The sequence below is a fragment of the Dromiciops gliroides genome, chromosome 4, assembly GCF_019393635.1.
Source record: "Dromiciops gliroides isolate mDroGli1 chromosome 4, mDroGli1.pri, whole genome shotgun sequence".
NCBI classification, from domain to species: Eukaryota; Metazoa; Chordata; class Mammalia; order Microbiotheria; family Microbiotheriidae; genus Dromiciops; species Dromiciops gliroides.
Window position 1 is genome coordinate 128,249,583 of NC_057864.1, and position 12,344 is coordinate 128,261,926.

Genomic DNA, 12,344 nt, shown 5'->3' on the forward strand with positions numbered 1-12,344 from the left:
ATAATCTATTTATAGATATTTACTAAGCTCTTTGCTCACACTGATATAATATCCCAGTTAATAAGAACTGACTCACATTTCTTAGGATACATCACAACTAGGAAAGGAAGCAAGATTAATAACATGAATAGAACACTAAAGAATGACATTAAATGTTATACTGAAAATACAAAACCAAAATCAGTCATTGTAAGAATTTATTACATGACTATCAATGTCAATAAATCATTACTTATCAATGTCAAAAAGATGCATTAAAAGGCATCAGACATTAAAAATTAGAGTAGTAAGACATCAATTGAAAATCAAAAAGGTTATAAAAATGAAAAATAAAACTAAACATCTGGTTCTTTGAAAAGACTAACAACCTGATTAAATAGAAGAGAAAAATCAAAAAACAAAATGGCAAGTGAACAAGGTGAAATCAATCTCTCTCTCTCTCTCTCTCTCTCACACACACACACACACACACACACACACACAGAGGAATACCTTCAAAAGTATAAACTAATAAGAAGAGAGCAAACAGAGATCACAATAAAAATCTAATCTCGGACTAAGAAACAGGACCAGGAACTTACCAAGCCTACCAAAGGTGGGGGAAAAATTAACTCCTAGTCCTAAATGACAGAATTGTATTAAAGTTCTAAAAAACAAATAGCATTAATGCCATACAAATTAGTTTGAAAAACTGAGAAAGAACATATGAACATTCTTTTTAGGAGATAAAATAGTACTAATAGCTAAAACAGGTAAGGATAAACCACAGGAGAACCAAAGACCAATATAAATTAATGTATTTCAACTTTAAAATGTTTAAATCTGGTCAATAGACTACAAAAATACATTCAAGTATCATTATGACTATAATGTATTTAGGCCAGGAAGACCAAAGACAGAAAAATAATTAGCATAATAAACCATATTAAACAAAATTTCTAAAACACCACAATTATGAATAGATGAAGAACCTTTGATAAAGTACAATCTTAAAGCCTACAAAATGTTAGTATCCCCATTACAGATAAGGCTTGCTGATAGTTTTAGATAAATATTCCTTATCATTTTAAGGTAAACTCTGTTTCTTCCTCTGCTCTTTAGAGTTTTTAATAGGAATGCCATCAAAGGCTTATTCAGCATCTACTGAGATAATCTTATGATTTCTGTTGGTTTTGTTATTGATATGGGGATTATACTTAAGAGTTTTTCAAATATTGGACCAGCCCTGCATTCGTGGTATAAATCCCACCTGGTCAGAGTGTATGATCCTTGTGATATATTGCTAGTGGGGGGGGGGGGGGAAGGAGGGGCCAAGGCCGCAATGAGAGTTAAGTGACTTGCCCAGGTCACACAACTACTAGGTATCAAGTATCTGGGATCAAATTTGAACTCAGGTCCTCCTGCATCCAGGGCCAGTGCTTTAACCACTGCGCCACCTAGCTGCCCTTTTACAATTTTGCATCAATATTCATTAGGGAGATTGGTCTATAACTTTCTTTCTCTGTTTTGGCTCTTCCAGGTATGGATATATCAGCACCATATTTGTCTCATAAAAGAAATCTGGTAGGACTCCACTTATTTTCCCAGTTTATGTACTATTGGGATTGTTCTTTAAATGAGTATAACCATTTTGGAAAGCAATTAAATTATGTAGCATTTTGAAACAAAGTGAATGCCAACTTATTGAGGAATGGCTAAACAACAAATAGCACATAAATGTGAAGCACTATTAATACGCTCTAAGAAATGAAGAATGGAAAGAGTTATACAATCTGATAAAGTAAACGAAGTAGATCAAGAAAGAATTGTGCATACTGTTAACAATGTAAATGGAAAAGTATTTCTAAATTTTATTTTGTTATTTTCCAGTTACATATTACATATAAGGATAGTTTTCAATATTTGTTTTCACTGGATTTTTAGTTCCAAATTTTTCTTTTCTTCCCCCTTCCCTTCCATCCCTCCTCCCCAAGATGGAAAGCAGTCTGATATAGGTTGTATATGTATAATCACATCAAACATATTTCTACATTAGTCATCTTGTGAAAAAAGAATCAGAACAAAAAGGAAAAACCTCAAACAAGAAGGAAAAAAACCCAAAAGTAGAAACAGTATGATTCAATCTGCATTCATAATTCACAGTTCTTTTTTCTGGATGTTGAGAACATTTTCTATCACGAGTTCTTTGAAACTATTCTGGATTGTTGCACTGCTGAGAAGAGCCAAGTCTATCCCCATTGTTCATCATACAATGTTGCTCCTCTCAGTCAGCATCAGTTCACGTAAGTCCTTCCAGGATTCTCTGAACTCCTCCTGCTCATCGTTTCTTACAGCACAATAGTATTCCATTACATTCACATACCACAATTTGTTTAGCCATTCCCCTATTGATGGACATTCCCTCGATTTCCAATTCTTTGCCTCCACAAAGAGAGCTGCTATAAATATTTTTGTACATGTGGGTCCTTTTCCCTTTTCTATGGTCTCTTTGGGATACAGACCTAGCAGTGGTACCACTGGGTCAAAGGATATGAACAGTCCCATAGCCCTTTGGGCATAGTTTCAAATTGCTCTCCAGAATGGTTGGATCGGTTCACAGCTCCACCAACAATGCTTCAGTGTTCCAATTTTTCCACAGCTTCTCCAACATTTATTATTTCCCTTTTTTGTCATATTAGCCAATCTAAGGTGGTACCCCAAAGTTGTTTTAATTTGCATTTCTCTGATCAATAGTGATTTAGGGCATTTTTTCATATGGCAATAGATAGCTTTGACTTCATCAGAAAACTGCTTGTTCATATCCTTTGACCATTTCTCAATTGGAGAATGATTTGAATTCTTATAAATTTGATTTAGTTCCCGATATATTTTAGAAAGGAGGCCTTTATCAGAAATGCTGGCTATAAAAATTGTTTCCCAGTTTTCTGCCTCCCTTCTAATTTTGCCTACATTGCTTCTGTTTGTACAAAAGCCTTTTAATTTAATGTAATTAAAGACCTTAATTTTCCTTTTCATAATATTCTCTATCTCTTGTTTGGACATAAATTGTTTTCCTCTCCATAGATCTGAGAGGTAAACTATTCAAAAACTATTCAATCCTCTCCTATTTTATCTATGGTATCACCCTTTATGTCTAATTTTTTAACCCATTTTGACCTTATTTTTGTATAAGGTGTAAGATGTTGGTCTATTCCTAGTTTCTGCCATACTATCTTAGTTTTCCCAGCAGTTTTTGTCAAATACTGAGTTCCTATCCCAGAAGCGGGAGTCTTTGGGTTTATCAAACAGTAGATTACTATAGTCATTTACTACTGTGTCTCCTGTGCCTAACCCATTCCATTGATCCACCACTCTATTTCTTAGCCAGTACCACATAGTTTTGATGACTGCCACTTTATAGTATAGCTTCAGATTTAGTATGGCTAGCTCACCTTCCTGTGCATTTTTTTTCATTAATTCCCTTGATATTCTTGCCTTTTTATTTTTCCAGATAAATTTTGTTATTATTTTTTCTAGCTCTATAAAGTAATTTTTGGTAGTCTGATTGGTATGGTACTGAATATATGAATTAACTTAGGTAGAATTGTCATTTTTATTAATATTAGCTTGGCCTATCCATGAGCAATTTATATTTTCCCAATTATTTAGATCTGATTTTATTTGTGTGAAAAGTGTTTTGTAATTATGTTCATAGAGTTCCTGGGTTTGTCTTGGCAGATAAACTCCCAAGTAATTTCTATTGTCTACTGTTACTTTAAATGAAATTTCTCTTTCTATCTCTTGCTGCTGAGCTTTGTTGGCCATGTATAGAAATGCTGGTGATTTTTATGGGTTTATTTTATATCCTGCAACTTTGCTAAAGTTGTTAATTGTTTCAAGCAGTTTTTTAGTTGATTCTTTACAATTCTCTAAGTATACCATCATATCATCTGCAAAGAGTGAAAGTTGTGTTTCCTCCTTATCTATTCTAATTCCTTTAATTCCTTTTTCTTCTCTTATTGCTATAGCTAACATTTCTAATACAATATTAAATAACAGAGGTGATAATGGACATCCCTGTTTCACCCCTGATCTTATTGGGAATGTCTCTAACTTATCCCCATTACATATAATGTTTCCTAATGGTTTTAGGTAGATACTGCTTATTATTTTAAGGAAAGCTCCACCTATTCCTATGCTCTCTAGTGTTTTTAATAGGAATGAGTGTTGTATTTTGTCAAATGCTTTCTCTACATCTATTGAGATAATCATATGATTTTGGTTAGTTTTGTTATTGATGTAGTTGATTATATTAATAGTTTTTCTAATGTTGAACCAGCCTTGCATGCCTGGTATAAATCCCACCTGGTCATAGTGTATTATCCTGGTGATCACTTGCTACAATCTTCTTGCTAATATTTTATTTAAGATTTTTGCTTCGATATTCATTAGGGAAATTGGTCTGTAACTTTCTCTCTCTGTTTTGGCATTAGGGGTTTTTTTTGTTTGGTTGGTTTTTTTTGCAGGGCAATGAGGGTTAAGTGACTTGCCCAGGGTCACACAGTTACTAAGTGTCAAGTGTCTGAGGCCAGATTTGAACTCAGGTACTCCTGAATCCAGGGCCAGTGCTTTACCACTGCGCCATCTAGCTGCCCCATTAGTTTATTTTTAAAGTTATACCAGTGAAACACAAGTTCTGGCAGGTCTTAACCAAATTTGGAAGGTTTTTAATACAGACCTGGTGATAATAAATAAAATAATTTAAGAGAGGTTGGTCAATGAGTGATAATTTTTGTTGAAGGCTGGAATCATCATTAATTAAGAGAGTATCCACAGGGATGAACTCATGAAATCCTGGAGTACTGAAAGATTCATACATACATACATACATACATATATAAAAACATTTTAATGTGTATATTCATAACATTTTATAAATGGTGGCACATGTAGCAAATTTGACATATTTATACCCCCCTATCTCAGATATCTAATACTTCCTCTCAATTCACATGGCTGCTACCTTAATTTAAGCCCTCATAACCTTTAGTCTAGATTATCACAACAGCCTCCTCACTGGTCTCTTTACCTCAAGTATCTCTCTATTTGAGTAGACCCTTAATCCAAGTGATTTTCCCTAAGCACAGATCTAACCATATAATTCCCTATTCATCCAACTCTACTATTTTCCTACAAGGCAATTAGGTGGCACAATGGATGGAGCATTGGACCTGAACTTGGGAGGCCCTGAGTACAAATTTGACCTTACTTAGTAGCTGTGTGACCCTGTGCAAGTCACTTAATCCCAATTGCCTTAAATGTTCAGAGCCATTTCCAGTTGTCCTGTTAATATATCTTGCTAATGGACTCAGATGACATCTGTCATGGTCCTCTTTGAGAACAAAGGACAAACAACAGTTTCCTATCACATAGGGATAGATTTCCTATCATACTCATCCTCATAGTCAATATTCATATAGTAGCAAGCCAAAAATGACTTTTACATTTTAAAATAAAATTTTGTTGTATTTAAAAATATAAAAATCATGCTTAGTTTCCAGAGCCTACAAAAAACATTGCAGTCTGATTTGGTCCTCAGGCCTCTGTTTGTCAAACATGGTATACTGCCTCTAAAGCAAACTCTTCTACTTAATTTTCAAAACCCTTTTCAACTTTTCTCCAACCTATCTTTCCAGGCCTTCTCTCTGTTTCTCACATACCAGCTCCCATTCATCATATCTGTAATTACTCTCTCTTCACCTCTACATCAAAGAATCCCAGTCTTCTTTCAAGTAACCACCTTGCTAGCTGTACCAAATCTGAAGCTATAGTAAAAAAAAAAGTGGCAGTCATCAAAACTATTTGGTACTGGCTAAGAAAGAGTGGTGGATCAATGGAATAGGTCAGGCACAGGAGACACAGTAGTAAATGAATATAGCAATCTACTCTTTGATAAACCCAAAGACTCCAGCTTCTAGGACAGGGAACTTAGTATGGCAGAAAGTAGGCATAGACCAGTATCTTACACCGTATACTAAAATAAGGTCAAAATGGGTATATAATTTAGACATAAAGAATAATACCATAGGTAAATTAGGAGAGGAAGGAATAGTTTCGACCTCATGACACAACTGCTCCAAAAAATAACCAAATAATGTCATAGGACAATTCCTGAAGCAGCAAAACCCACAGAAGTATGTGCTGAAATCATCTTCCAACCAAGGACGGCTTGGAAGGTCAGAAGGAGGGAGTTTCTGTGCTGAGACAGGAGTGGAACCCAACTCCATAGTCACCCTGACACAGATCCAGTCCCAAGAAGGCCTCGCCAGAGAAATACACCCCCAGAGCCTCTGAATCAGCTGAAGTGCCAGTGTCATCTGGAAATAAGCTCACAGTCCGGTGAGAGGGCTGAGCAAGGGGGAGGGAGGGAGGGAGGGAGGGAGGGAGGGAGGGAGGGAGGGAGGGAGGGAGGGAGGAGGGAGGGAGGGAGGAAGGAAGGAAGGAAGGAAGGAAGGAAGGAAGGAAGGAAGGAAGGAAGGAAGGAAGGAAGGAAGGAAGGAAGGAAGGAAGGAAGGAAGGAAGGAAGGAAGGAAGGAAGGAAGGAAGGAAGGAAGGAAGGAAGGAAGGAAGGAAGGAAGGAAGGAAGGAAAGAAAGAAAGAAAGAAAGAAAGAAAGAAAGAAAGAACAGAAAGAAAGAAAGAAAGAAAGAAGAAGAAAGAAAGAAAGAGCAGGCACATTTCAGAAAAGCCTAGAAAGACTTCAATGGAGTGATGCTGAGTGAAGTGAGCAGAACCAGGAGAACATTGTACACAGTAACAGCAACATTGTGTGATGATCAACTGTGATAGACTTAGCTCTTCTCAGCAAAGAACTCATGATGGAAAATATTCTCCACATCCAGAAAAAAAGAACTGTGGATTCTGAATGCAGATTGAACCATTAAAAAAAAAAAAGTAACCACCTTTTAATATGCAAGACTAAAGGGGGAAAAGCAAATAGGCATTTATTAAGTGCCTACAATAGACCAGCCATTATACTAATCCTATCAAAAATACCATTTAATTTGCATAAGGGCTTCCCTGATCCCTCAATAACTAATGTTCTCTCTTTTAAATTATCTTGTTTTTAGCCATTTTTTACTTATAGTTTTTTTTCTTAACATTGATTCTGAACATACTTCTATTCAGAGGGGATCCTGTTCAGTAATGTCTGACTCCTCTGTGATACTGTGGACCATAGCATGCCAATATTGTCCCATTGGGTTTTCTTGACAAAGATACTGGAGTTGTTTGCCATTTCCTTTTCCAGTGGCAAATGAGGTTGTGACTTGCCCACATTCACACAGCTAGTTTCGGGAGACCTAATCTGACCTCAAGTCTTCCTGACTCCAGCCCTGATACTCTATCCACTGATCTGGGTAGCTGCCAATTCAGAGGGGGTAGTGTGGCATAAAAGTTAGAGACCTTGGTTTGAGAGCCAAGCTTTAAGTGCTGCCATGATATATACTGAGTGTGTGACCTTGGACAAGGCATATAACCTCTGGGTGCACTAGGGAAATCTAAGAATATAAATTGCAGAGAAGGTGGAAACCAACAATGGTAGATGGAATTTCCTTTACAAGAGAGTTCTCTATACAAGAACAAAGTCTAACAGAACACTAATCCATTAGATTGCCTCACCCCCCCCCCCAAAAAAAAGTTTTAGTGAGGCAGTTGGGGTTAAGTGACTTGCCCAGGGTCACACAGCTAGTAAGTGTCAAGTGTCTGAGGCCAGATTTGAACTCAGATACTCCTGAATCCAGGGCCAGTGCTTTATCCACTGCACCATCTAGCCGCCCCCCACAAATAACATTTTTAATAAAAATAAGTTACAACCCGAAAGATGTTTAACATAACAATAATTATAGAGAAACTTGATTTCTATATTGGACTTTTTACTTAAAATAAAGGTTTGCAATATTTGGCTCAATACCAAACACAGTTTTAAATGTTTTCCCATCACATTTATTTCTGCATTTTTACTTAAAACAGGAATAAATTGTAAATATTCATTCATTCAAATGTGTGGTTGAAAATGGTAGAATATTACAAACTCATGCAAAGAGACTGAAATTTATTTTTAGCTACCTAACCAATCAACAAAAATGAATAGCATGTTATGATATAAAATATTTAATACTAGCTGATGACAGTACTGTATAAAATTATAAATGGACTTATGGAACAATTACATATATTGCTCAATTTTTATATATGTAAACCAATGTTTGTAAGGAAAGACTTCTTAGTTGTTAATTTCTGGCTTTCTTCTCTTACACCACTGATACACCAACTGGACTTTTGCAGAAACTCTACTGAATGCAACTGACCAGATACTAACAACTGGAAAATCATCCAGATAAAACAGTAACATAAAGCAGAACACAGGGTTAATATTCAGTGAGAGGCAATATAAGGTTTATTTCTCCAGAATGTTTGTGATGTACAGGATATGTGTCAAGATGACTTTTAATACATGTCATGAAGAAATCCATGGATCATGATTTTCAAATATCCTGACATTTGCAATACAAAAACAAAAATGTTCCTAATATCTTCATTATGTAATTCCCAGACCACAGAAAGAGAAGAGAATAACTACATTGGAGCAGTGTAAAGCACATAAATGTGCATGCATCTGACCATCTACTGGGAATCAGTTTGCACTTGAATGTTGATCCTTTGTGGTAGTTTGCAAATATATAGCCAGGCTGAGAAATTTCAGGAACGTATTTTGCTTAGTCAGAAGCAGAGTTTGATGAAATTGGTGCATGAACACTAAAAAAATCACTTTGTGCATGATCATGATAATTTTAGATAGCCACAGAAACAAACCTGGAATACTTCAAATATTCACCTTACTGTGAGAAGGAAATTTTATTTTTAACATAATTGGGCAATTATTTACTGCTTGAAGTATCATTAAAGAATTGCACCCAAATGGGAACCATTGACTCCAGACAAAGAAATCTATTCAATGCTAAAAGTCTCTGTTTATCACCTGAAACTATTAATACTGTCCTCAAATATTTTAATAACTGGTTGAGGGAGCAAGAATAACAAGCAAGAAGCAATTATAAAAAAAAAAATAAAAGTCAGTTCAAAATAAAGTATTAAAGTTGAATGACTTCTATTGAGTTAAGAAGAAAAGATGTTGCTAGAGAAGTTGGAAAAATAAAAACTCATGGAGAATGAGGGTGAGAATCAGTCTGAACTTCAAATAGGATGGATCCTTATGGATAGAAGGGCAGTGAGTAGAGAATTCTATAAAGGGGCAAAGGTTATAAAGTAGTAGTGTCAAACTCAATTATAAAAGGATTAATATGCCAGCTGCATACTGATTTTTAAAACTACAAATTAACATTATTCCAATAACGTTTTGATCTGGTTCAGGCATGGCCTGCCAGTTCATAAACCTGGTACTGCAATCTAACTGGGCTATTTGCTATATTCAAAGAAGTTCCTCAATGCCTAGAATGCTGAAGCTGTTTCCCCAAGGCAGAATTCCTTCCTCCCTCACCCAAAGCTTATTCTATCCAACTTTTACACAGTCTTTGGACTAATAGCTGGCCATTTATACAGTGCTTTAAGATTTACAAAGCATATTATGTTATAATTTTATTTGAGCCTTAGAGATAAGTACGATTGTTATCCCCACTTTATAGTTGAAGAAAATGAAATACAAAAAGGTTGAGTAACTTGACCAGTTAAGAGCTAGTAAATATATAAGGCCAAATTTGAACACAATCTCCCTGACTGAGCCCAGAGTTCTATTCACAGCACGACACACACCCCTCTACCCGGCTTTGATTCTGCACACTACCTCCTCCCTCCAAGTAATCACTTTCTCTTTCTTGCACTTTCATATTCTACTCTGCATTACAGTTAAGGCTGAAAAAGTCCCCTAGAGATTATTTACTCCTACTTCAATTTAGAGATGAGGATTCTGAGACCACCTATGGTTAAATGGCTTGGGTGAAGTTCACTGAGCTAATTATAATTAGTAGCAGAAGACTAGAATTTAGGTCTTTTGGCCAAGGTCACCCACAGCATCCTGGGCTATCACCAATCATCTTGACACCTTTGGCTTGCCAATGGACTCTGCTGGAGGGTAGAATGAGGCTGATGATTTTGCACAGGACTGCCCCACTCATATCCAATTCATGTCCAAAGCAAGGTATCAGTTTTGTGATGTCTACGATCCTTTTGAGAACAAAGGACAGATAACAACAACCCAACATTTTTAAAATGGAGATTCCTTTTCTTGCTAAATAAATGAACAAAATAAATCATATCACCAAAATAGAGGTATACACAGTTAAAAAAATATTATCCCTTAAAGTATCATTCCTTAATGGAGAAAACTGAAAATCGTCAATAATCCACACTGCAGAGAGGTTAAGTTTTTAGTCTTAAATCATATAGACATCAAGTGTCAGAGGTAGGGTTTGAACATAGAATACTACTCACAATGCCTCACTACCTCACAACTTGCAAAATGAAAATTTTAAAGACTATAAAAATCTTAGTATAATACCTAACATAAAAAGAACAAATTCTTTTGTAGTAGCAAAGAACTAGAAACAAAACAGCTGCCTACCAACTTAGGCATGCCTAAAAAGGTTATGGTAAATGAATAAAACAGAATGATATTATATTGCAAGAAATAGTGAAAATGATGAATCTGGAGAAGCAGTGAAAGACATGAACTGATTCATTGTGAAGTGAGCAGAAGGAAAAAGCAAAGACATGACTACAGCAATGTAAACAGAAAGAATAAAACAATTAAAACCAAATGCTGTGAGATTATAATGACCAACCAATATTGGCTGCAAGGAGAGAGAAGGTATCTCCCAATCTTGTTTGAAGAGGTACAGGACTATGGGTATAAAATACTGCATATAATGTCAGTTATTTTGATGAGTTAGTTAGTTTTGTTGAATTGTGTTTTTACCCTTCCTCTTTATTCTTTGTTATAGGGCTGCCTCTCTAGGAAGTAGTGAGGTAATGATATACTCAGAAATGTAGATGATATAAAAACAAAATACATCAACAGCTATTTTTTAAAAAACAACAATAATTTCTAAGCAAGTATCTGAGAGTGCTGAGTCTTTCCTTACTTCGTCATTAATATAGCTATAGAGTTTGCCTTTATATTTGGCTATATATTCAAATCCAAAATTCTTAGCATGATGCTGAAACTCTGCACAGTCTTGCACCAGGCTGCCTTTCCTGCCATACCTTCGGACTGATCTACAAATTATTATAAGGACTTAACCAATCACCTTCTAAAACGATGATCTTGCTCATACTAGTTTCCATACCTAAGATGCTCTTCTCCCTTGCTTGCTACCTAAAAGCTCCTCTAAACATAGGTCAAGCTCTATCTTTTCTTAATGAAATCTTTTCTGACCAGCTCAGCTTATTGTTATATTTCCTTTCTCTGAATTCTCATAACATTTACTATCTTTTAATACTAATTAATAGTAGTTAATTTTTCACATATATAAAACAGACAAATTCATTGATCATGCCATGTTTGTTTGTTTGTTTCGGGGCAATGAAGGTTAAGTGACTTGCCCAGGGTCACACAGCTTACTAGCTGTCAAATGTCTGAGGCTGGATTTAAACTCAGGTCCTCCTGAATCCAAGGCCAGTGCTTTATTCACTGTACCACTTAGCTGACCCTTATGGTTCTTTTTATAGCCCACCATAGTACCTTATAGATAATAGGGCTTAAAATATGTCATGATTACAGAAAAATTAATACCAAACTTTTTGGTAATAAAAACAATTTTTCAAAAAAAAACCTGACAAGACAAATTGTACCAACCACATTCAAAAAGTCAGCATTAGGATTTCTCTACATGGCAATTCTTCAATGGTAGTATGTAAGACAGTATATTACAAATTTCCCAATATGAATTTACCTTCTTTGAATTTCCAATTCCTCTTGTGATGGACCATTCTGCACTTGGGAAGGCAGTTGTGAATTCTGTCTAGGCAATGTAGGACCTATGAAAGGGAAAACCAATAATTTAAATGAGTATGACTTTTAGATTAAAGTTGATAAAATATATAAAATCAGGAAAATAATACAAAATCATCACAAATATTCACAAATGTATCTTCCTTTTGTAGCAAAACAAAACATAAGCTTCGCAACACACAGCAAATGAAAGAAGACTGCAACAAAATACTGTCATTATTTTCAGAAGACTTACTTGAAACAAATGGAAAAAATTTCAGGAACAAAGGAAAAATAAAAATTTATACATGAAGAGCATAAGATTAAAACAAGTACTCAATGAGAATCTGAAGAGGCAC

General features: G+C 35.5%; 1 protein-coding gene across 1 annotated transcript in view; it reads right to left on the reverse strand.

Annotated features, from left to right (window-relative positions):
- Nucleotides 1-12,344, reverse strand: part of ENAH (ENAH actin regulator) — a 97,497-nt gene that overhangs the window by 38,014 nt on the left and 47,139 nt on the right. Inside the window, 1 exon segment of the mRNA XM_044003179.1 lies at nt 11,948-12,032. Within this exon segment, the coding sequence (XP_043859114.1) occupies nt 11,948-12,032 (85 nt within the window).